The 26,914-nt window shown below is 48.6% G+C and overlaps 1 protein-coding gene across 1 annotated transcript in view; it reads right to left on the bottom strand.

The window, feature by feature from the left end:
* Nucleotides 1–21,162, bottom strand: part of LOC144684587 (myeloperoxidase-like) — a 71,388-nt gene extending 50,226 nt beyond the window's left edge. The window contains exons 1-2 of the mRNA XM_078548555.1: nt 21,046–21,162; nt 7,600–7,673 (exon numbers count right to left, since the gene is read on the bottom strand). Coding sequence (XP_078404681.1) covers nt 7,600–7,673; nt 21,046–21,065 — 94 coding nt within the window. The 5' untranslated portion in view covers nt 21,066–21,162. The remainder of the gene's footprint in view (nt 1–7,599; nt 7,674–21,045) is intronic.
* Nucleotides 21,163–26,914: the final 5,752 nt, after the last annotated feature.

The following is a 26,914-nucleotide window of genomic DNA, read 5'->3' as shown; positions in this document are numbered from 1 at the left end:
TCTGGAGGAAAGTACGTTGTGATTTAAGACATGATCTTTCGAAAGAAGGAGTGGTCTGATTAAAAAAAAACCCAAGAAACTTCAAGATGTGTTTGAATACCCTGAACTCCTTCTTCCTACCACAGCTTGTTTCTCAGCAACTAGAACTGGACACAGTACTGGAGACGTGGTCTGACTGGGGCATGGTACAGCTTGATCATAATGTCCTTTGTCAAAATAGAGGGGACACAATAGTTTGAAAATCAGATTCAATCCATTGTCCAATCCATTATCCCAGGTTATTGGCCAGTTGGTTAAAATAAAAATTGACCCCATTGTCTCCTGCTACAGGCTATGTAGTTTGCCATTCTTTATTGATTGCTGCTCTGTATTTGTTGGGAGGTTGAGTATTGAATCTACTAAGACTCCTAGGCCTCTTTCAGCTTCATTTTTAGCTATTTTAACAACATTCATGGAGTAAGTATGTTGCCCATTTTTATTTCCTATTTGTAGTATTTTACATTAAATTATAGATACATATGATTACATTATATGTATTATACATTCCAGTACTTTGCATTAAATATCACTTCCCATTGTTGTCTTTACGCATATAATTTAACTCATCCTGCAATTTTTGAGCAGGCACCTTCAATCCCACCACCCCTCCTGGTTTGATATCTTCTGAAAATTTGACCAGTTTGCATTGGTTTCTGAATTCAAGCCATTGATTTAAATTCATAACAGTAATGATCCCGACACAGAGGCCCGGTGAATTCCCATCCTCAATTCAACCTAATTCCCCTAATTATTCCCCATTGTTTTCACTTTCTCAAAGATATCAGTTGATCAGGCAGCACTCATCCCTTTTGAAACCATGTTAGCTGCTGTTTATGGGGCTATCCTCAAATTTCCTCCTGATAATCAAGTGCATTATTTCACAACGAAATTAAGTAAGCACTGTCCCTCAGGGCTTCCATTAAGCAATGTGCAACAACAACGTGTATTTATGTAGCATCATTTCTGTAGGAAACTACCCCAAGACTCTATACAGAAGCCAAATCAGACATAAACTGGCACTGAGCCAAAGAAGGAGAAATTAGGACGGTGATTAAAGTTCGGTCAAAGAGGTAGGTTTTAAGGAGGGCTTAAAGAGAGCAAGCGATAGCCAGGCTGAAAGGCTTAGGGAGAATATTCTGATGCTTGGTGCCTAGACAGCTGAAAGAATAGCCTCTAACAGTGGGGCAGATGGAGCGCGTAAGAAGCCAGAGTTGGATCATGTATTACATCCATTTACTCTGAGTGACTTCAGTTGTTCCAATTTATATTTGTCAGTTGAAGTCTACTATTAAAATTATGTTCCTGATCTGACATACCCTTATTATCTCTGAAACCTGTCCTCCTTCTTATGTTGACTTGGTATAAAGCATCCCTCTCGTGTTAACTCAGATGTTTTTGATATTAGGGATGTCTAATTGAAGATGCTTATTTTGCTTCTTCCTCCTTCCTTCTCACCAGAATCAATTTAATTTACCTTCCAGGAATTCCCTGACATAAAAAGAAATTACATCAGCTTCTTTTCAGTCCAGTTTGTCATTTCCTGAACACGCGGCACTCCCAAACTTTTGAAATTAATTTTCTCTCAGGGGTCGGGAAGTTGGACTGTATTCTGTGATTATGTGAGACACGTTGTGCTGAGCTAAAACCACTGAGGTTTACGACATAGAAGGAAGCTATTCATCCCCTTGTCTATGCCATCATTTTGCTAGAACCATCCAAAATGAAATCAATTGCCTTGCTCACTCCCCATAGCCCTGTATATTATGCAGCTTTGAAAATTTATCATTTTTTTCCTTAAAAGATTAAATGGTGTTCATCACAACCACTCCCTATTGCATGCTCTGGAAACTCTGGGCACAATTTTACATCCAGCGGGTGGGCGGGCACACGATTCGATTGGATGTAAAATTGCGCGAGAAGAAGATTTCGAGCGGGTGTCCCAATGTCATCCCGTGCTCGCACGATATTTCAGTCAGCGAGCGAACGCCGGAGTCAGAGCCGCACCCGCCATTAATTAAGAGGCCATTAAAAGCCCAATTGAAACTGATTTTACATTTCCCTTGCGATTTTGCACTCGTTGCACGGGCAAAACGGGCAGGCGGGCAGCCCGCATTTTGCAAAGATTCATCCAAGGGTGGGGGATGATGTTTCTGTTATTAAATAACATAAAAATAGAAATCTGTGGACAGCATTTTTATGATCTACATGTTCAGGTGCCTGATTGTGGTGCTTGGACATTTTTTTCCTAATTTCAACAACTCTGTTTCCCTGGTTTCAGGTCTTCAGCTCCCTGAGGCAGCTCTCTTTCAGGGCAGCTTTCAGGGAGCTTTCTGTCAGTGCTCGTCCATGTTGACGTGATCGCCCACCCTCCTCCTGCCCCCACCCTGCAGCACTGAGCTTTTCAGCACATGCTTCATGCTGGCTGGCTGTTAATTGGCCAGTCAGCGTGAAATCATGTTCGAGGGCCAATTGCGGTCGACGGTCCGTTTCCCAGCCACTCCCAGGCCCGCCGATCGGGCCCACCCACCGAACTGAAAATTCAGGCCTCTGAGTAAATCAATTTTTTCACAGTTCTGGCACAAGACATACCTCTGTATTTTTATCCACCTCCAACCCTCCTTCAATCTGAGTGACACCTATTTGTCCTACTTCCTGTTCGTCAACTAACTTTCTATTCATACATTTCCTCTTATAACGATGACCTGAATTCTGCTAAGAAGCCTTTTGTAAGACACTATGTTGAGTTCTTCTTAAAACACATTTCTACATTGACCGGAATTTTGACCAGTGTCGGGCATCATGGTGGGTTGGGGGTGGGGGGACGCACAATATGGTGAGTAGGCCAAAAATCGGTTTTACACTGTCATGAAACCAGTTTGCAATTGTCCGCTCCACCTGTCAATGGTGGGTAGCATTTCCCACCACCTCACGTTGGGAACTCCATTTTAATGCATTTGCATCTAATTATAAGCCCTGCTTGCCGGAATCATCCCCTCACGTTAAATTTACCGTCCACGACGGCGTGACTTCTGAACAGTGTGCCTTTAAATGGCATGCACCTGGCGACCAAAACTTCAAGGCATCACCCATAGGACATCAAGGAAGAGGCGCTACACATTCGTGGGGGGGCACAGGCAAGTTGCTTTTTCCCGGCTGGCTTTCAATGCGGTGCTGGGGCAAGGGTTCCAGTGCAGGTGGGGCCAGGGGCGGGGGTGGTAAGACAGCACAGAGAGACTGAAGGAAATACTCAAGCACATGCTGGGGGTTTCAGGGGAGGTGGGGTTTTGAGAGAAGTGGCCACACAGCAGTAGCTCCATTGACATGCTTGGATTCGGGCCTCTGAAGCTTTTCTGCCCATTCAAACAATGCAAGAGCATGAAAGTGCCACCAAATGCTCCAGAACTTTTCACACCTCGGGCACAGACTGTAAATTAATGTACGTTTTAGGGGTTAGCAGAGCAACTGGTCGACTGGGCAAGTTGTACAATTCCCTTGTGAAAGGTGGCCATGGCACAGTCACTGGCATAGTCATTCACAGCTCCTTGCAATGCCTTTATTAAGGCATGGGCCAGCGTGCATTATGGTTCAAGCTAACAGCCCAGCCTTGCAGCCCAATGGCTGAAGCTGCTGCTAATCAGTCAAGTGGAGTGGGGCAAAAATGAGTGGGGTTTCGGACAGCCAATGAGCGCACGATACACTGGCCATCCAAATGGTGGTCAGCACTTTCCTGCATGTGTGAAGGGGCCTTCAGACTTAACCAATAGCTGAGAGGTTCTTAGTACACCCATGCTAACCCACACGCCTGTCATTCCTGTATATGACTGAGAACCAGTGTCGCTGAAGACTGCACATGTCTAAGGAGCTGGTCAGTCACATATGCCACAGGGACATGGAGGGAGTCCACTGCCAGTGGCCGTGAAAGTGACCATGGTGCTCAATTTTTACACCAGTGGCTTCTTCCTGGGCTCCACAGGTGACCTGTGTGGGATCTCGCAAATCTCCACGCACGAGTGCATCCAGGAGGTCGCGGACGCCATTTCGTGAAGGCACAGAACATTGTGCATTTTGCCTGGGATCAGGAAAGTTAGTAAGCAACAGCGCTGGGATTTGCACAGATCTCAGGTATTCCACAGGTACAGGGCGCCATCGACTGCACCCATGTGGTACTTACATCTCCATGGCAACAAGCAGTCAACTACATCAACTGCAAGGGCTTCCACTCGCTGAATATTCAGCTGGTTTGCGGCCACCACACACACATCCTACAGGCCTGCGCACGATTCCCAGGGAACATCCATGACTCCTACATCCTTATCAGGTCTCAGGTCCCCGACATCTTCCAGGATCCACAGAGGCTGCAGGGCTGGCTTCTTGGGGACATAGCTGGTGTTGCCCGTGCAGCGGCCTCTGACTGCAGCAGAGCGATGATATAATGAGGCTCATGCCATGATCTGGACTTTAGTTGACCAAATGATAGGCATTTTGAAAATGAGGTTCCGCTGCCTCGACAGGTCCGGTGGAACCCTGTGATACAGTCCCCAGAGGGTGTTGTGCATCATCGTCGCTTGCTGCATGCTTCACAGCTGCAATGGGGGGGGAGTACCTGGCTAAGGAGGAGTTGGAAGAGTTGCATGTCTTCCCTGATGAGGAGGTCCTTGAAGATGAGGCTGCCAGCAATGAGGCCATCGCAGTGGCCAGATGAGGCACGCGTGCTTGGGAGGCCCTCATCGCTGCAAGATTCGTGGAAGATAATGACAAGATGCAGTGAGGAATGCTGACATCCTCACCTTGCATCTGTGAACATTTGACTCTTGTGTGGCTGATGGCAGAGCACATACCTCAGTGCTCAGGCCCATGTCATGGAGACATGGTATAGGCTCTAGTAGTTGCTAGATTCCAAGAGGATGATGATGACATGCAGTGAGGACACTCCATAGACACTCCACGTTTCCTCTGTGAATATCTGACTCCTGTCTGGCTGAGGGCAGCTTGCTTGCACTATGTGTTCAGGGTCATGGTCTTGGGGATGCAGCCGTGAAACTTTAAATGCACCTGATCCTTTGTCAATCTTCAGAACCTGTCCCCTTCAGGAGCACAGCATCACCGGACACAGATGCCGAAGAGATGGGGGCCAGCTCCACCTCAAAGGTGCTGAGAGCACACAGAGAGAATGATGGAACTCTGTGATGCCTGTCCATGACATTCTGGCAGCAATGACCAGCACCATCGAGGTGCAGGCATCATCAATGTGTCCATTGAGTGTGAAGCCGGACCACCACTTTGGTCTGAAGGTTACACACTGCACAGGGAAGAGGCCCTGGACTGAGACACCTGCCTTTATCTTGTGCAGGAAGGTTTCATATCTGAGTGACACGAACACTGCTCATCAGAACAAGGAGCCATAGGCAGGGAGACATTCTTAGGAGTTTATTTACAATAGTGAACATTAAGTACAAGTGATTAACATCCATGCCCAGGCTTTGCAATCTTCTTAAGTTTCCTAGCCCTGCCTTTATGTCTTGTTGCTCCCCACCCGATGTCCGAATCGGAGGTGGAAGCAGTCTGCTGACTGCTACGCCCTGCCTATGGTGACCTTGGTGGGCGTCCTCCAGAGAGCTGAGACCTGGAGGGTTCCAGCCTGCTTTTGGGATCCTGCTGTGTGGCAGTGGCCCTCTCCTCAGCCTGTGGAGCTGGAGCTGCTGGGTTCACAGAAAGAGGGGATTCGGATGGGCCTGACTCCTGGATTCACTTGGTGAATGGCCCTGGGGTGTGCACCTGCTGAAGCTCCTCCCTATTGGGTACCTGAGGGGCCCAGGCTGACTCTGTGAGTGGAAGGAGTAGCTGGAATGAGATCCAGCTGCCCCACACCCCTCTCGCGTACACACTGTTGGAGGCCGACTTGGTGTCAGCGATAGAGTTGAGCCTGCACAGCAGTGCAGGAGCGATGTCCTGGACCAAGGTCACCATGGAGGCTGCCATCCTACCAGTGTTGACCTCCGTGCATTGACATGCCAGTGCTGTCACCTCAGACTGAAGGTGGATGGACTCTTCCGTCGTGCCTTGCAATCTGAGGAGTGCAGCGGACATCCCTTCCTCTTGTTCCCGAGCTTGCCTTTGCAGCTCCAGCAACTGTGACATGACTGAGTCCAGAGGCTCGTCACCTGGCTGCAACTCAGCAGATTTCTGGTCTCCAGCAGTCCTCCGAGTGCTGGAAACTTGGGAAGTCCCTGCTGCGGCCTGTTATGGATGAGACAGTGTGATGTGCTCACCATATTGTGACCCTGAGGCTACTCTAAAACTAGGTTCCACAGAGGTGTGTGTCTCTGCACTGTTGGAGGGTGTGGGTGAGTGTCGTGATGGGACTTCAATTAGGGTGTCATCAGATTCTTCTTCCGAGGTGTCTTTGGGGCTTGAGTCGAGAGTCTGGCGCATGGACCTCCCCGGCTGCTTCCTAGATGTGCCTACGAAAGCAAGGAGAGACTGGGACTGCGGAACAGGGGAACTCACTTACAGCATGGTTGTATGATGGATGTTGCAGTGTTGGATCTTTACTTGGTTGAGCACCACCGACCTCACCGTCAGTACAGGAATGGTTCAGATCATCACCAGCCAGCTGGATGACTCTACTTTCAAAGCCTGTGAGGACCTTGATGTCGGGCATTCCTCCACCAGTCTGCGACCTCTCTCTTTTGTTGTGCCCCAGCTTGTCCTGCATGAAGAGAGTGTAAGCAGGATGCCTGTCAGGCCAGATGAGAAGGATGCCTGGCATGTGTGGGTGGTGAGTGGTGCCATGGACGGGATGAGGACATGATCCGCAGGACATGTGTGTGGTGTGTGTGAGAGAGTGAATGGTGATGTCGCTTGAACTGGCAGTGAGTGAGATCCCTGTGGATGTGTGAAGGGTGTGTGAGTTGAGAGTGATGAGAATAGAGACTTACCCTAGCAGAATGGAGATCATTCATCCTCTTTAGGCACTGGGTGGCTGTCCTGTTTTGCAGGGCGTTGGCACTGACCACCGCTTCCACCACCTCCCTTGCTGGATTGGTGACCTTGCTTGCTGCTCTTCGCCCAGAGCAGGGGTAGAGAACTTCACAGTGGCCTCCACTGCGCCCCATAGGCACCCGAAGGAGGCATCGCTAAACTTGGGGGCAGCATGTTTCCTCTCTTTGGCAACCATGACTTTGCAGCGGCTTCTGATCGATTAGAGAGAGCTAGCTCTGTGCAGGGACACCCTTTAAATATGGTGCCTGGATTATTGAAGACCTGAGGTGACGGTAAGGCAGGCGAATCAGAGGCCATCCTGCCAGCAATCTGGCGTGTTTCCTGGGAATGCATTATTAATGAGTACCGGGAAGGGAATGATATGGTGTGAAAACACACAATTGCGGCTGGCGGGTAAAACGTCCTTTTTCTTGCCCGCTACTGCACTTAGTGCAAATCTGGGATGATTCCGCCCATTGACTACATTCTCTTTATTTACCCAATCGGTCATGTAATAAAAAATACATTTGTCAAACATAATTTGCCTTTAAAAACTCGGCACTGGGTTCAGTTTCTTACCTGCTGGAACTCCATCAATCTCAGTCAGGAGAAATCCCATGAGGGACACTCTCAGGAACCACATGGGTATCATCCTGAAAGAAAAACATTGTGTTCATGAAACAGCCTGGACAGTTCATAGCAGAAGCTTGTAATAAATTAATTGCTCTATCAGGGGAAATTGTTTCTCTCTATCCACCCCATCAAACCATTTAATCATCCTAATGCCTCAATTAGATCATCCCTTATTCGTTTATACCCAAAGGCATACAAATCTAGTCTGTGCGACCTCCTAACTTAATTGTTTTAGTCCTGGTATCATTCTGGTGAATCTACACTGTATCTGCTCCAAGGCCAGTATATCCTTCCTGAGCTGTGGTGTTCAAAACAGAATGCAGTAGTCCAGACACAAACTAACCAGAGCTTTATTGAACTGTAGCTTAGCTTCCACTTCTTTGTATTGAAGCCCAACTGAGAGAACTGCAAACGCTCCTTTAACTTATAATGAGTTTTTGAACCTATCCACTTAAAATTTTGCCACATTACCTACAATAGAAGTGCCCACAACTCATGAAAGGCACGATATAAATGAAAGATTTTCTTTCTTTCATTTTAGTGATTTCTGTACATCCCCTAAATCTCCCTGCCTGTCCACAGTTACGAGGTATTGACAGATAAGAAAATACCCTGATCGATTTCTTAGGCGTAAAGTGGATGACCTCATATTTACTCACATCTGCCACAGTTTTACCCACTCAAATGCTGGGGTTTTCCGGCCCCTGCGCGGTGGATCCGGCCTTGGCGGATGAGGCGAGCTGGCCAAAAGCCCACTGACTTTGGCGGGACCAGAAGATCCTGCCCAAATCCCTTTGCAACTTCCTACTCGCATATACACTAACTACTGTGCCACCTAACACAGTCATAGTCAAAATAATCCTAAATTTGAGCTTCAGGGTATAAACTATAAAACATTAGTAAGTAAATTCTGCATCAAGCACACAGGCCAGAAATGTAAAGCTGCTCCTTTTAAAAATCTGCACTCAAATTTATTCAATCTACTGATTATGATAGGGAAATATGACAGGACTGCATCACCCTCACACCACAATCAGCATTATGCTAAATAGTACTCTCACATTAATGTTGCATTATAAAGCTGCATAACAGTTTAACCTTACAATGTCACGTTATACAGGGATAAATGCTAAATGTTGTCTAACATTACAATCATATTATTTTGATATTGCACTCATACATAACTTGCATTTATATAGAGCCGTTAACATAGTAAAACATCCCAAAGCACTTTGCAGGGACTGTTATCAATCAAAATTTGACAATCAGAAACATAAAGGGAAATTAGGAAGGTACCAAAAACTTTGTCAAAGAGGGTAGGTTTTAAAGAGCACCTTAAGGGAGGTGAGAGAGCTGGATAAGTAAAGACGTTAAGGGAAGGAATTCCAGAGTTCAGCACCTAGGTACCTCGATTCCTTGACGCACCCCTGGGACACCTTCTGGACACCGTTGGAGTCCACCGCAATGCCCTCTACACCCGTCCTGGCCATCAGTGTCACCACTCTAGCTTGGGAGGCGGTGGCAATGGTGGTCAGAGCCAATGCTGCACAGAAGAGGCTGGCCATCCAATACAGAAAGAGGATGAATGATCTCATTCATACCGCCAGGTAAGGCAACCACCTCACTCTAAACACACACACTCACAGCCCGTCATACTGGGCATCTCACTCACTGCCAGCTCAGGGGACATCACCACTCACCCTCTCACACAAACCCTCACATCTCCATCTGGCCACATCTCCTCTGGAGGCTGCCTCCTCAGCTCTCACTCTCTTGAGGCCACTTACACAGATCAGCATGTATCCCCACACACACCCCGGGATAACCCCCTTGCCCAATAATGCCCTAGCCCTGCAGCCTCTTCCCTTGCCTGAGGTCACTTCTCCCCCTTCCCCAAGAAAGCCATAGCCCTGCAGCTGTTGAAAAGCCACCCCTGCCTTATGGCTGGCCTCATAGGTAGAGACCTGCCCGTGAGCCCCCATAAAAGTCATGTGGCGCTGCCTGTGAAGCCTGGAGTTGATGACTGTGAGTGCTGCCTGAAGCAAGGTAGACAAACAAACCTCAAAGCCTCGAGCGAAGTGTAGCTCACCAGGTGCATGTTGCTTATGTTCAGTTGTGAAACACATCAACATGCCCGGATGATCCAGTGTGGGCGGATGATCCTGGTGAGCTGGACTTATAATGATATGCAGATGTATTACAATGAGGTTCCCAATGTCCGATGACGGGAAACATAAGAACAGAAGAACTAAGAGCAGGAGTAGGCAATTCAGCCCATTGAGCCTGCACCGCCATTCGATACGATCATGGTTGATCTCATTTCGGCCTCAACTCCAATTTCCCGCCCTCTCCCCACAACCGTTCAACCCGTTACTAATTAAAAATCTGTATATCTCCTCTTTAAATTTATTCAGCGTCCCGGCATCCACTGCACTCTGAGATAGTGAATTCCACAGATTTAAGACCCTTTGAGAAAAGTAATTCCTCCTCATCTCTGATTTAAATCTACCATCCCTTAGCCTAAAACTATGGCCTCTCATTCTAGAATGCCCCAGAAGGGGAAACATCCGCTCTATATCTGCTTTGTCTATCCCTTTAGCATCTTATATACCTCAATTAGATCTCATTTCATCCTTCTAAACTCTAGCTAGTATAGGCCTAAACTGCTCAATCTCTCCTCATAAGATAAGCCCTGCATCTCTGGAATCAATCTAATGAACCTCCTCTGAACCACCTCCAATGCAACTACATCCTTCCTCAAGTAAGGGGACCAAAACTGTGCACAGTACTCCAGGTGCGGTCTCACCAATGCCTTGTACAGTTGCAATAACACTTTCCTATTTTTATACTCTATTCCTTTAGCAATAAATACCAAAATTCTATTTGCCTTCCTTATTACCTGCTGTACCTGCATGCTAGCTTTCAGCGATTCATGCACGAGGACACCCAGATCCCTCTGCACTGAAGCATTCTGAAGTTTCTCTTCATTTAAATAACAAGTCACCTTTTTATTCTTCCGACCAAAATGGATAACCTCACACTTATCCACGTTAAACTCCAACTGCCAAATTTTGGCCCATTCACCTAACCTGTCCATATCCATTTGTAAATTTCTTATTTCTTCATTGCAACTTACTTTCCCACCTATTTTGGTGTCATCTGCAAATTTAGCTATAGTACCTTCTATCCCTTCAATCCAAGTCATTAATATAGATTGTAAACAGTTGGGGCCCAAGGACTGAACCCTGTGGCACGCCACTATTTACAGTTTGCCATCCAGAAAAAGACCCATTTATCCCGACTCTCTGCTTTCTGTTGGTTAGCCAATCCTCTATCCAAGCTAATATATTACCCCTACCTCCTTGTGATCTTATCTTGTGTATTAATCTTTTGTGCGGCACCTTATCAAAGGCCTTCTGGAAGTCCAAGATATACTACATCTACAGGATCCCCATTATCCACTTTGCTTGTCACATCTTCAAAGAACTCTAACAAATTAGTCAAACACGATTTACTCTTCATAAAACCATGCTGACTCTGATGGATTGCATTTTGACTTTCCAAATGCCCCATTACTACTTCCTTAATAATGGATTCCAACAATTTCCCAACGACAGACATTAAACTAACTGGTCTATAGTTTCCTACTTTCTGCCTCCCCCCCTTTTTGAATAAGGGCGTTATATTAGCACTTTTCCAATCCACTGGAACCTTTCCCGAATCCAGGGAATTTTGGAGTATTATAGCCAATGCATCCACTATCTCCGCTGCCACTTCCTTTAAGACCCTGGGATGTAGGCCATCAGGTCTTGGGGACTTGTCACCCTTTAATCCCAAACATGGCCCACCATTGATGGGCAGAGCAGGTAATTGCAAACTGGTTTCACGATGCCATATTGTCCGCTCACGCAAACATGGCCGATGCCATTGGGCATGGAAAATTCTGCCCTTTGTGCCTGTCTTCATGGAGAAAGATACAAAAATCTCTTAGAAATATTAGGGAACCAAGGGGCTAGCGAGATTGAGAATCTGAAAGAAATTAATATTAGTAAAAAAATAGTACTGGAGAAAATAATGGGACTGAAAATTGATAAATCCCCTGGACCTGAGAGAGTGTTGAAAGAGGTGGCTGTAGAAATAGTGGATACATTGGTGGACATCTTCCAAAATTCTATAGATTCTGGAATGGTTCCTGCAGATTGGAAGGAGAGAGAAAATGAGGAACTACAAACCTGTTAGTCTGACATCAGTGCTAGTGAAATTGCTGGGACTGAATTCTCCCATCCGGGAAATTCTCCCATCCCAGGCAGGACCGGGGATGGGGACTGTTTCCCGCTGCAGAGGTCGATGGGAAATCCCTCTGTATCTTATGGCCCCAGCTTCATTAATTATGCAATCAGGAACTTCCCGACATCTTGTGCGGTGGGGCGGGCTGAATGACGTGTGCCCTGTCATATCGGGGGCCATTTTTAAAAGGCGCCCGGACATCCAAGTTACTGTCAACTCCTATAGAGCTGGCAGGAAGGGGAGAGGGAGCTCCGGCACCTAAGTTTAATGATAAATCCCTATATCTTTGACCAGGTGGCAGTCAGGAGGAGCATTCTTTACACGACTGATGGGAGGAGGGGGCTAAGCAGGGAAATCAACCCTGCATGGGCGCAGGTTGCTGACACTGTCCACGCCCAGGCTGTCCAGAGCAGGTCAGCCATCCAGTGCCAGAAGAGGATGGATGACCCCATCCGCTCTGCCAGGGTTAGTGAAGCTTCAGTTGCTCATACAAACCAGAATGAAACCAATATGTCAGGAGGCATAGGCTTCAGTGGCAACAACATAAGGCCGTGCCTCCTAACCCCACTGCAGTCCATCCATTCCGTGGTGGAGTGACCAGTGTGACTCCTTCACCCTTCCACACAGAGAGATTAATGCTCTATGGACGGGCAAGGAGGTGGGGAGGGTGGGGGCGGGAGATAGGAGCTCTGGCACAGAGGGCACCAGCAACCTCCACAAATCAGATGCCTCTCTGAGCCTTATCCTCGCACGTGGATGGGCTCTGCGCTCTGGAGGGAGCTGTCCCACATCACTCTGGACAACATGCTGTACATTAATACCATGCCACAAAATCCAGTGGGTTATCTCTAGGAATGGAAGCATGAGAAATGAATGTGAAATTGCTATGTACAAATGGATGCAACATACAATTCCCCTCAAACCCATTTCTCTGTTGTCTTTCAGCAGGATAAGTTAAGCCACAACCAATGAGAATGTGAGAAGATTGGAAGGGTCATCCGCATCTGAAGGTCCTAACAGAGTTTGAGAAGAGGGCAGCCCAGCTGGCAGGTGTGGGGCGGGACTGGGCCATTGGTGATGGGGAGACTGGATTTAGACCTCTGCCCAGTAAGGATCCATGAAAAGAATAGAAACCACGAGGCCAAAGGTGCCTCCATGTCGGAGGCAGCTCATGCAGTCACTCGCTCTCTCCTCTTTCACTTACAGGTGCCACTAGAAAGAGGCTGAGGCCTGAGGTGGAAGAATCCCTGTCAGGCCTCAGCGGAAGCCCAAGCCCAGAGAGGAGCGAGGAGAGGACACAAGAAGAGAGATGTGCGCCTCTGGAGGCATCACTACAGCCACTTGCACCCTCCACCAGCCCAGAGACACACACCTCGGTGGGTATGAGCTCTAGCTTAGGAGCGGTCACTCTGGTGGTCACCGCACGGACATATTTCCACAGCAGGAGGAGACAGGATCAGCTGAGCTCACTGGCATTCAGAGGACTTTGGGAAAGAGGCATCTGCAAGGTCTCAGTTGAATGACGGGCCTCTGGAATAGCCCTTCCAACTGATGGTGGAGAGTCAGCAAGAAGCGGGGGAACATCAGGCAGAGATGTTTGAGGCCCTCAACAGGGTGGCTCACGAGTCAGAGGAATCCGGCTGCCTGCTTGCTGATGAAGTGGTGCTGACCTATGCATGCATCGAGGTCTCAGTAGGGAGGTTGGCAGACTCCATGGAGGTCCTGGTCCAGCAGATTCTTCTGGAAATGAGCGCAGACCTGCACTCCACTGCCGTAGCCACGGGGGAGCTTCTGCAGTTGGCATACGAGAGAGGGACGGGGCACCTGGAGCTATCTCCAGGTGCCCCTTCCCCTCAAGGAGTCAGGCCAGGGCTTTCGGACGCCCTAAGGAAGCAGGAGCGGCTGCTGGATACCTCTGGGACATCCACTGAGGAATCTCAGAGGTTGTCCGGCCCTTACGTGCCCCTTTAGCCTGTGACCCCTTCAACCTTGTCCTCCGTCACTGCAGCGGGAGCAGCTGGCCCATAGCAGGACAGCCAAAGGATGCTGGTGCCCTTCAGGCTCTCCAGAGGCCAGCCGCCAAGGTCATCCAAAGCGAGAGGGCCAACTAGTGAGCAGGCTGCCTCCACCCCTGCTGCAGGCCAAGGAAAATCAAGAAATATGAAATCCCAACTGGTTGCACGAGTGAACAATTAAATGTCAGTGAATATAATCACTTTAACTGCAATCATGTCTGCTGTCTTGTTTCAGTGTGGTCCTTAAGGCTTACTGATTGCCCTTCCCCCACCCCCGCTTCTCTGCCTGCAGACGCCTGACCAAATGAGGCAGGGAGTCATGGGAATGCTCTTGCAAGCCCTCTCCCGCACATGCTGAGCCTTTATCCTTCAAAGCCTCACGTATCCCAGGGCCCTAGTATTGTCAACACTGTCCATGGTGGCGTTTCCATTCGGCTGTCTGGCTGAGACGACCTGCATTTCTGCTCACCCACTGACTCAACTCCCATGCAGCATCTCGAGATCTCCACCACCAGCCTCTGCATAGTTTTGACCAGACCAGCAATGGTGGTAGTTACATTTTTCTTGCACTCTGACACCATGTACCCTCCCCCAGTCACCCACACCCTATCCCCATTACCATTGACCCCCCTGACATAACTTTCGACCTCCCCACCATTACCCTTCAATGCTTTCCCTTCTTCAACAACGTTCAAATCAATGTCCAAGTACCCTTCCTCCCCAAGAATCCCACCCCTGTAACCACCAACTTGCCCGCACTCCTCCTGCCCACACCCCGAGACCGTGTGTATCTCCATGCCCCCGCCAACGACCCTCGGCGCCCCTTCATACAACATCATCACATTCTCAGCATTCCACTCCACTGGCTCCCACTGCCCCTGTGACCCTCACCATTCCCTCATACCATGGCTACCCTGAGCTCACTCTCTAGCAGTCCACAATCGACTCCACCGACCCCTCCCTGTGAAACTCTTCACACCTCAATACCACCAATGTCCCTTCACACCTTTACAATCCCCCCATCCCCCTTCACACATTTACAACCCCCCATGCCCCTTCACACCTCGATACACCCCTTTACACCTCAACACACCCCCATGCCCCTTTACACCTTGACAACTCCCCTGTGCCCTTTTACACCTTGACACCCCCCCATACCCCTTCACACCTCAACACCCCCCCATACCCCTTCACACCTCGACACACCCCCATACCCCTTCACACCTCGACACCCCCCCATACCCCTTCACACCTCGACATCTCCCCATACTCCTTCACACCTCGACATCCCCCCATACCCCTTCACACCTTGACATCCCCCTACCCCTTCACACCTCGACATCCCCCCATACCCCTTCACACCTTGACATCCCCCTACCCCTTCACACCTCGACACCCCCCCATACCCCTTCACACCTCAACACCCCCAATGCCCCTTCACACCTTTACAACCCCCCCATGCCCCTGTACACCTCAATACCCCCAATGTCCCTTCACACCTTTACAACCCCCCCATCCCCCTTCACACATTTACAACCCCCCATGCCCCTTCTCACCTCGATACACCCCTTTATACCTCAACACACCCCTATGCCCCTTTACACCTTGACAACCCCCCTGTGCCCTTTTACATCTTGACATCCCCCCATACCCCTTCACACCTCGACACCCCCCCATACCCCTTCACACCTCGACACCCCCCCATACCCCTTCACACCTCGACACCCCCCCCATACACCTTCACACCTCGACATCTCCCCATACTCCTTCACACCTCGACACCCCCCCATACCCCTTCACACCTCGACATCCCCCCATATCCCTTCACACCTTGACATCTCCCCATACCCCTTCACACCTCGACACCCCCCCATACCCCTTCACACCTCGACACCCTCCCATGCCCCTTCACACCTTGACAAACCCCCCATACCTCCTCAGACGAACAGCACCCCCCACCCCCCACTCCTGCTCCGTTCCATCTGCCGCCTTGCAACACCCCTGTAATACCCTTTCCCCAGCACCCCCAACCGCCCATGCCCTCCTTTAGGCCTGAACCCTCCCGCTTCCTTCCTCTCTTACCCTTCTTTTTACACTCGCACCACCCCACCACCCCCCCACCCCATAACAGACCCTCACGGCCAACAGAACCTTCTGCTGCCTTCCATTTGCAGCTGGGACAATTGGATCCCATGGTGAAGTCCCTGGAAGAAGGCCTGAAGCCTGGGTGAAGTTGCTACATGGAGAATTCCCACCTTCTGGAAGCCGCTTCGCTGAGACAATCCAAGTGGTTGAAGCTCCGCCCACCCTGCGTTGCACGTGACGCTCCAAGGTGCGGTAGCTGGCAGCTTCCATCTTTTCCACAAGTCTCTGTGAGCTGCCCAAAGCCTTCTTCAGGTAAGTCCCAACTTTTGCATGCCACTTTGGTCCAGGCGTGTTCTGGGTTGGCGTGTTTTCCCACTGGCATTGCGGACGATCAGGCCTGGGGCTAGGGGGCGCTGCAATCCCAGGCGCCATATTTAAAGTGCATCAGAGCGCAGCTTATTTCATGTCTACAGACCAGGACTGCTCCAGGTGACAGGTGGCCCCGAAAGCAAAGGTGACGGCAGCCCCCAAATTTAGCGACACCTCCCTGGGGTGCCTGCTGGACGCAGTGGAAGGGGACCGCGATGTCCTCTACAACAGCTCTGGTCACAGGAGGTCCACCAGAGTCACCAATCCGGCCTGGGAGGCGGTGACAGCGGTAGTCAGCACCAATGGAGCACAGATGAGGTCAGCCATCCCGATCAGGAAGAGGACGAACGCTCTCATCCATTCCACCAGAGTAAGTCAACCTCCTCATCGTTCTCAACTCACACACTCACAAATCCATCACACATCCACAGGGATCTCACACCACTAACTCTCCCACACACCCTCACATCTCCATCAGGCTCATATCCTCTGGAGCTTGTATCCTCAACCCGTCCATGGCTCCACTCACCACACTGACATTCCACGCAGTACCATGTGTCCTGCTCACACTCTCTCTATCTGTTTACATGCAGGAGAAGCTGGCACACAACAGCCAGGAGAGGTCCCAGACTGGGGGTGGAGTGGCCCACATTAGGCTCCTCACTCACATTGAGCAGTGTGCCATCACGCTGACTGGTGAGGATGTGGACCGTGTCTGCAGCGATGGTGAAGTCGGCGGCAAACAGCCACGTGAGGATCCTGCACCAGATTATCCCTTTCTAAACACACCTGAGTGCTCTTTCTCCTGCTTTTGATTCTGCTGCCATGCACTAATGATCTCTACTTTGGTTCACAGGGAGCTCTGCCAAGCGACTGACACCCTCAGCCAGCCAGTCCCTCAGTTCCATCCAGGTCCTCACCTCCAGCCAAGTGGACACCTCCTCCATTGGAGAGCTGGAAATAAGCAGCCTGGAAGACCCATCACGCTCCACCAGCACAGTGATACACACCTCGGTGGGACCTAGATCTGGAGCAGGCTCGGGTTCACAATCTGGTGGTCACCGCACAGACACGTGTCCGCAGCTGCAGGAGGTGGGTTCAGCCGAGCTCCCTGGCACTCGGAGGACTGCTGGGGAAGAGTCTCCCCACTCTGAACACCCTCCTCCTGGACACCTTTCCCCCTCTGATCTCCCTCCTCCCCTTGGGCACCTTCCTCCCTTTGACTCCCTCCTTTACACCTTTCTCCCCACCTTAAACTTAACTCCCCACTTGCAGCATTCTGCCCCGTTACACCCTTCTCCCCTTGTACTCCCTCCCCCCCCCCCGTACTCCCTCCTTCCCCCTCCCAAACTACCCCCCCCAACATCTTCACCCCACCCTCCCAACCTCACTCCCCCGACACCTTCATTACCACTTTCCAACCTCACCCCCTGACACCTTCACCCCTCGCATTTGAACCTCACACCTCCCCCAATACCTTTGTCTTCCCCTTACAAACTCACCACCCCCCAACCCCCGCCCCCTCGGTACACTTTCCTCTCCCACTCACACCTAGACTTTCCTCTCCCTCCCCCACTCATTCGTCATCCGTACCAGCTCATGGTCAAGTTAGTGAAGTTCTATAGCAGGCCCGAAGCATGAACAGAGACCATGGAAGATGGTGCGAGCCCATGGTGAAATCCTTGAAGGCCTGAAGCCTCAACGAGGTTGAAGCTGCTGCGTGGAGGCGTCCCACCTTCCGAGAGCTGCTTTGTGGCGGAGCCATGTCCATGAGGGTCCACCCAGCATGCAATGCACGTGTTCCTCCAGGGTCCAGCGTCTTCTGCTCCTCGGATGTCCATGTTCTGAACATGGCCCTAAAGGTAAGTCCTGGCTTCTGCACGTCACGCTTGTCCAGGCATGTTCTGGGCTGATGTGTTTTCCCACTGGCATAACGGTAAATTGGGCGTGGGGGAATGATTCCAGTCAGGCCTTACTTTGCATCCATCAGTGGGACGCCTCCACGCAGCAGCTTCAACCTCGCTGAGGCTTCAGGCCTTCAAGGATTTCACCATGGGCTCGCACCATCTTTCATGGTCTCTGTTCATGCTTTGGGCCTGCTATAGAACTTCACAAACTTCACCATGAGCTGGTACGGATGATGAAATAGAATTCATGCCGGCCTCCAATGGGATTCGCGGGCCGCCATGGTAGACACCATTGGATGACCCCACTGTGATTTCACACCCGTGTGAAACCGATTTGTGCACCTGCCGTTGAATTCGCCTCCCCCGCCCGACATGATGCCCGCAGCCAATGGGAGTGGATGATTCCAACCAGAGTTAATGTTTTGAGTCCAATATGACTCTTCTTCAGAACTTTCATATATATGAAACATTCCATGCTTTGACAACTCTCTGCATGGAAATAAATTACTCCAAACTTCTCCCTTCCCCTTGTGTCAATTTTAAATTGCTAACCCGGGGGAGGGTCTTTAATAGAGGCCATGGGGTTCTTGCCCACAGCCTGGAGTGCTGTCAGGAGCCCTGCATTGCAACTTTTAGGGAATGCTTGCTGCATTCAGTGCCCCCAGGCACTTATTGGACCGTGGCAGGCTTTCCCCGGGATCGAGGACCCCAGTGGCCGACATCTTGCCCGCCGAAAGCTGCCGGCCAATCAGAGGCCGGAAGCTCTATTGAACAGCGCAGCCACCAGGGAGGCATTGGCTGCTGCTGGTACCACATCCACGCAAGGCCTAGTATTGTCACTGGATACCAGGACACAGGTGACTGATGGCAGGATGAGGATCGTGGGGGGGGTCACGGGGGAGGGAAATCGGCAGGAAGGGCATGGGGGCGGCTCAGACCGGGAACCCCCCCCTTCCCAATGCTAGATCAGGCACTGAATTCCTTTGAATGAGGGGCTCCTCCCCTGGCAACCCACTAGCAACCCCACACAAGTTTGCTTGTCGTGCTCCCCACATGGTGATCCCCCACCGTTCTCCGCTGGGTTAATATCAGCAGTGGCAGGATAAGGCCTTTAACTGCACATTAATCGTCCTCTTAAGGGCCTTAATTGGCGGCAGGAGGGGAAGGCTATCCCCGGGCCTTCCCAATACCCACTTAAATAAGAGCAGAGGTGGGAAGATGGTGGGATCCCCACCCGCCACCCTCCCACCCGCCACCCTCCCACCTGAATAAATGCCCCTACCACCAAACTCGACACGGGGGAGGGCATTAAATTCTGCTCCCCTTGCCAGTGAAACCCTAGAAGAAATTATCTTTCCCTATTAATACTGTAAAAATCATGCATTATTTTAAACCTCTATTAACCCAGTCTGTCTCACTAGTTCTCCTTAAAACTCTGGTGTCCCAACTCTAATATCACCCTACGGTCCTTAATGAGGTCTCTTTGTCCCTGTTAAGATAACATATTTCAAAACTGTAAGCTGTGCTAACAGTAAGAGGAAGACCTGTGATTGCTTTTTAATAGCTTTGTTCAATAATCATGCTGAGTTAAATTTAACCCAGAGAATGACAGTACAGCTTCAAGCTACAGAAGGGTATCTTTAGGATCCTTAGATGTACCTCATTCACTGATATATACTAAATAATGGCTTATGTGTATGATGTTATCTTCTTTTTACTCACAGGATGTGAATAAAATGACATTTATTGCCCATCCCTAGTTGCCCTTGAGGAGGTGGTGGTGAGTTGCCTTCTTGAATCACTGCAGTCCATGTGGGGTAGGTCCTTTTTTGTGACTTTGTAGCATTTTGCAACTGAGTGACTTACTAGGCATTTCAGATTCAACCACATTGCTGTGGGTCTGGAGTCATGTGTAGGCCAGACCAGGTAAGGGCAACAGATTCCCTTCCCTAAAGGGCATTAGTGAACCAGATGGGTTTTTACAACAATGGTTCCATGGTCATCATTAGACTTTTAATCCTAGATCTTTATTGAATTCAAATTCTGCCATCTGCTATGGTGGAATTCAAACCCAGGCCCCCAAAGCATTACCCTGGGTCTCTGGATTACTAGTCCATCCACAATACCGATATGCCATCGCCTTCCCAAGGTAGCGGCAGTGACCAGGCCAAAAGTAGCTACCACGCAGATGGAACATGAAACATACTCGGTCCTGCCTTCAGTAGGCATCCTGCCCTCCATGGGACAGGGCTTCAGTCACTTCTGGCACTCTATGTTTTTCATGTAACTGGCATAGATATCTCTCATTCCCTGTTTGTCAAAGGTATTCCTCAGTTCAATTCAGTTTGCAGCAATAATAAATTGCCAGTGAATTTAAACTGTTCTCTCACCAGTAGAACAGCCTGCACTCTACACTCTCATCCCTGTTCCCATCGACTTACAATTATGCATAGCTGGAAAAGGTTAATTTACAGAACTAGTAATCTTTACAAACTGCAATTACTAAAAAAAACACGGTTACAAACCCAACAACACAGAACTGACTTCATCAATCCGAGAATAGATTGGTGTTGTCTTTAGTTAGTTAACTAACTTCCTAATTATCCCCACTTTAAAGTAATTGCTGAAAAAAGATACTTTTTTTTGCCAAAGCTTTTTGCCTTGCACTCATCAGAACAATTCACAAGAATACCAAATGTAAAGTAATTCATTCAAATGCATTTACCCACCTTTGTAGGGATGGCACCATGAATTGCACCTGCAATGCTTCTGAATCCAGGGGCTCAGACAACTGGTATTCCAGGCCTTAATTTAAATGGTATTCAGTGATCACGTGAGATGCTGACCTTCTGAACCAAATTTAAATTTCAGTAAGAAAGGAGTTTCCTACAAAGGTGGTGCAAGTCATTTAGATAAGCATTTGGGTTGGTAGGCCAGTAACTTATATTGTGCAATTGCAAAACTTCATCGACATAGAGGTGTGTATGGAATCTAGCCAATATTTCTTCATATGTTGAGCTGCAACAAATACAATGGAGATGTAGCAACAGCAACAAATGTATTTTTCACTCAATGATTGCGATGAATGGTTGAAGTCCTTGCTTGTGTCTTTACAGATTTTGAATAAGCTCATCTCACCAGGGCCTCCAAATCAACACAATTCAACTAAATGAGAACTTGTGGCCTGAGTTAATTCTCTTACAATGCACAGCATTGTCCTCATTCTTGCTGGGTTTCTCCATCTTTCTGTGTCCTAAGGAGTTTATTTCATGATTCTCCTTCTCATTTTAAAAGTCTTCTGCAAACCCAATGTGATCAGATACATCTCTAGCCACACTTGACCCCTTTACCGAATCTGGATTACTGCTTACCCTCTTGCACACCAGCCCTATCCCCAGTATCCATTATTGACTTTGATTACAGTTTATCCCCTCCAGTTTCGATTCCTCCAACTCCAGATGATTACTTATCTCCTTGACCTCTTTGTTCCAGTATCAGCAGTTGATATTTCAACCACCCTATCTTCTCCGTCCCCAAATCATTTTATCTTTCCTTCGTAAAGCTCCTAAAACCTTATCTTAGCCTGTAGCTGTGTCTCTCTTCCCTTATTTCCAAATTCCATCACTTCCATCCTCACTCTGACCCAAGATGTTTGTTTATATGTAGATGTTGAGGGCTGTTGAAGTGTTCAGTGGTTTCATAGACATGGCAAATCACCATTAGGTAAAATTGAGGAGCAGACATCTTTCCCAAAACGAATGGGCAGTGAGACACTCAAGTCTTTACAATATTGTCACACTAAGAGACTCCATGCTAGTATAAACTAAGCCTCACATTGCACAAATGGTGACGGTAGGTCAATCCAGAGCCATACATTTTAGCTTGGGAATTGATTAATACATGCAAATATCAAAGAACCTAATGCAAGTTGTATGGCAAACCCCCAAAAATGTTTTACAGGATATAAAAGCATGCAAAGAGCATTGTAACAAAAAACTGGTCAACATGAACTTTGAAGCCATAGGCCATGTCTCACGAATATTTGAGAAGGTAGTGTCTTGAGCATTAGAAAATGTCCCAAAGGCTCTTCGCAAAGCATTAAAGCAAACAAAATTAGATACCAGGCCACATGAGGAGATATTAGGGCAGATGACCAAAAGCTTGGCCAAATATTTGAGGAGTGCCTTAAAGGAGGGTGAGGGTTAGAGAGGTTTATGAATGGAACGACAGAACTTAGCACCTTGGCAGCTGAAGGCACAGTCACCAATGGTGGAGTAATTAAAATCGAGGATGCTCAAGAGGCGAGAATTGGAAGAGCGTAGATACCTCGGAGGGTTGTAGGGCTGCAGGAGATTACAGATGTAGGAAGGGGTGAGGCTATGGTGGGATTTGAAAATATGGATGAGAATTTTGGAATTGAGACATTGCTAACCAGGAGCCAACGTAGGTCAGCGGGCACAGGAACATTGGGTGATCAGGACTTAGTGCGAATTAGGACACAGCTAGCAGACTTTTGGATGACCTCAAGATTATGAAGAATATAAGATGAGAGGATGGCCAGGAGTTGTATTAGAATTGTCAAGCCTAGAGGTAAAAAAAAGGCATGGGTGAGGCCATCGCATGTTGGTATTCAAATGTCACTTGGGCACAAAATAGAACTTGAACCATATACAATTAGTATGTATTAGCAAAATGGGAAGCAATTTGGGTGGATTGCTGACTATTAGTGTCTAGTTGAGGTGGTCTTGTGGCGCAGTGGGTAGTGTCCTTGCCTTTAAACCAGAAGCGCCAGGTTCAAGTCCCACTCCTGGACTTGATGGCCAAGGAAGATGAGTTCACAACGTGGCCAGTTTGAGTATCAACTTGTAAATCCTTCCAATGTATACAAATAGCAGGCAGTAAGACCAAAAGAGATTCCTGGTCAGTCATGTGATGGAAAAACATTGGAGCCTCTACCATCACTTTCCATATCTCCAGGCTACAACATGTATGTAGCAATGTATGTTGCTACAGTAACTCAGTCTAGGGGGGCTGGTTGGCTCAGATGGTTGGTGTGGATTAGATTGGTGCCAATAACTTGGAGTTCAATCCCCATTCTGGCTGGCATGGATTCAGGACATATCTCCGTGCCCTACGTGCTGTGGGTTGGACCTGCCTTTGGACAGAGAACTGAAGAAATGTGCAGTCAGTGTGTGGCTGTACTTGAGAGGTTTTTACTAACAACTGAAACAAGATTTTCTGATCTTTAGCTAGGGATAATAAAGTTGGGAATTTGGAGTAATTTGGGAACTGAAACTTTGGTTGAAATTCCTTAATCAGGATTCTGATGGAATTGTGACAGGTTTTGCAATTAAGAGCATGCTGGCACCTTATTGGGGCATGACTCATTACAAATGTGACTGAGTGGTTAAAAAAGGGACTGAACTGGATGGGGGTAATGAAGAGGTAGGCAAATGTGACTAGGAGCAGCATGCCAAGCAATTGCAAAAGGAACTTTCACACCCATGGTCCACCAATGGGACAAGAGCACATCTAGATAAGAGAAGATTCACAATATAGATGGCTATCCACATACTTAACCACACCCTAATCAAGATACCGATTTTTAGCAGCAAGGAAGATTATTGGAAAGCAGCCACTAACTTGTTTTTTTTCATCGTGTTTGGAATCTAGCATTTTTATACCTACTTCTTAGTGCATTGCAACTTAGCAACCCATTACTGGAGTTTCTGACATGTAAGGAAAGACCACTGCATGGGGACTGCAACCAAGCAAGTAGTGACTGCGTACTGGGACATGCAGTGGAGCATTTCACACCCCATTAAATGCAGAGCGATCAGAAAATGAGCAAGAGGTGGACAGCCTTACGTTATTGAAGTCTGAAATCTGATTGTAGAAACAGCAGATGCCACAGTTCAAGTGGAGTGCTTTGCACACAGAGGTACCAGAAAGCTCAAATCCTCCGCACTAGTGTCAAAAGTGCTCATCGCTTTCAGAACAATATGTGCACAGCTCAGCAATCTCCAACTGGCATGAACACAATTGCCAACTTCTGTTTAGCAGAGCCAAAGTCATTGAACCGAACAGAACTGGGCTTGTAGTACTACAGACTTGAACAAGTTAGGATTTTTACATTAAATGGGGAGTAGCCTGTCGTACTAAATGTGCTGTCAGCATGTCGGAGTGTCAATCATGTTATTGTTAATCTAATGGCACTAATGCATGAGGAAACAAATTAAAACAAGTTGTTTTGCAAGTTTTGTACTTTAAGTTGTAGCTATACAGCTGATAAATCTACTAAAGCTTGAAGGTGAAATCCAATTATTTTCAGGTACAACACAGGAGGTGTGCCTCCAATTTGGGGGTGGGGGATGGCAGAGGCATTTGCCCCATTTAAAAAACCTGGGGCAGAATTTTCCCCCCCGTTGGGGGGGATGTTTAGGAGTGGGCACGTGGAGACGCGCCTTCAATCGGCGCCCCCAATTGGGGGTGCACTGCCATTTTATGTGAACGGGCCAATTAAGGCTATGCGCTCCCTGTGTGGGTGTGGGGGAGATTCCCTGAGCCGACAGCGCACACTTTCATGCATGAGCACAAAAGAGCACACTCATCTCCCTGAGGCTAAGTGCTGCCTCAGGGAGATCAGCTCCACACTAAAAAATCTTAAAAATAGAAAAAAAAATTTCCCTGACATGTCCCCTCATGTGACACTGTCACATGAGTTGGGACATGTCCATCACTTTCAAAGACACTTTTATTACATTTTTAAAAACATACATGAAACCTTATCCCGCCCGTGGATGAGGTTTCATGCTTTTTCTAATGCCCACTAGGGCTCCTTGCCTGCCCGCCAACTTTAAGATTGGACGGGCAGGTCCACTAATTACTTTAATGAGTTTGTCAATGGCCTCAACTGGCCATTGACAGATCGGCGGGTGCACGGCTGATTCAAAATTGTGAGATGCCTGGACAGAGTAGGCAGGGAGAAACTGTTCTCACTCATGAAAGGAGCGACATCAAGAGGGCACAGATTTAAAATAAATGGCAAAAGAAGCAAAAATGACATGAGGAAAATCTTTTTCACTCAGCAAATGATTGAGACCTGGAATGCACTGCCTAAGAATGTGACAGAGGCAGGTTCAATCGAGGCATTCAAAAAAGAATTAGATTATTATCTGAAAAGTAAGGGTGTGCAGGGCTGTGGAGAGAAAGCGGGGAATGGCATTAGGTGAATTGCTCATTCAGAATATCGATGCAGAGATTATGGGCCTCCTCCTGCACTGTAACAGTTCTATGATTCACATAATTCCAGGGGGCTAATGAAGTTCTGCTCCAAGTTCCACTTCAGTTTATCCATTTCCAATCTTAAAAGCTAGGTTGCTGCTGCCTCCTTATACTGTTCTCATGACAATTTCTATCTATAGCATAAATTTACAGTCAGGGTCAGTACCACTGGAGTGGCGCAAAGCGGAGGGGTAGGACCTACTTGGTACATTAATCGCTGGAGAGTGCAGGATCAATCGAGGCATTCAAAAAAGAATTAGATTATTATCTGAAAAGTAAGGGTGACAGGATGTTCAATAGTGCTAGAGGTCACAGGCAAAAAGGATTCAGAGGGAGAGGACAGCCTCTAAGATTCCTCAGTGGATGGCCCAGGGGTGCTCAGTGTCGCTCCTCCTCCCCTCGGGTGCTGAACGCCCCAGCCTGACTCCTTCAGGGGAAGAAGCACATGGAGGGACGTCGAGGTGCCCCGTTCCCTCTCACGCTGCCAATGCAGGAACTCACCCATGGTTACACGGTGGAGTGCAAGCCTGCACACATCTCTGTGTTCTGCTGGACTAGGGTCTCCATGGTGTCTGCCATCCTCCCCATGGAGATCTTCATGTGCGCACATGTGGGCACCACTGCAGCAGAGAGCAGGTGAACACACTCCTCCAATTCGCATGCCACTCTGTTGAGGGCTTTCAACAGCTCTGTGTGATGTTCCCCTCCTTCTGCTGACTCTCCTGGATGAGTTGGAAGGCCAAACCCAGAGGTTCATCATCTGAATCGGACCTCACAGATGCCTCCTCCGCAGCAGTCCACCGAGTGCCGGGGAGCTCGCACGAATCTGCCCCCTCCTGCTGTGGACACGTGTCCATGTGGTGACCAGTAGATTGCGAACCCAAGCCAGTTCTAGATCTAGGTTCCACTGAGGTGTGTGTCTCTGCACTGGTGGAGGGTGTGGGTAAGCGCGGTGATGGGTCTTCCAGGTTGCTTATTTCCAGCTCTTCAATGGAGGAGGAGTCCTCTTGGTTGCAGATGAGGACGTGGATGGAGCTGAGGGACTGGCTAGTTGAGGGTGTTGGTTCCTTGGCAGAGCTCCCTGTGAACCAAAGTAGAGATCATTAGTGCATGGCAGCAGAGTCAAAAGCAGGAGAGAGAGCACTCACAGTTGTGTTGAGGGAGGGATGATGTGATGCAAGATCCTCACGAGGATGTTTACCGCCAACCTCACTGTCGCCGCAGGCACGGTCCACGGTCTCACCAGTCAGTGCGATGACACGGTCCTCAAAGTGAGTGAGGGGCCGAATGTGGGCTATTCCACCCCGCGGTCTG

This window comes from Cetorhinus maximus, chromosome 9 (assembly GCF_964194155.1).
Source record: "Cetorhinus maximus chromosome 9, sCetMax3.hap1.1, whole genome shotgun sequence".
Lineage (NCBI taxonomy): Eukaryota > Metazoa > Chordata > Chondrichthyes > Lamniformes > Cetorhinidae > Cetorhinus > Cetorhinus maximus.
The sequence above is the reverse complement of the archived record's forward strand: the minus strand, read 5'-3'. Positions and strand labels throughout refer to the sequence as shown.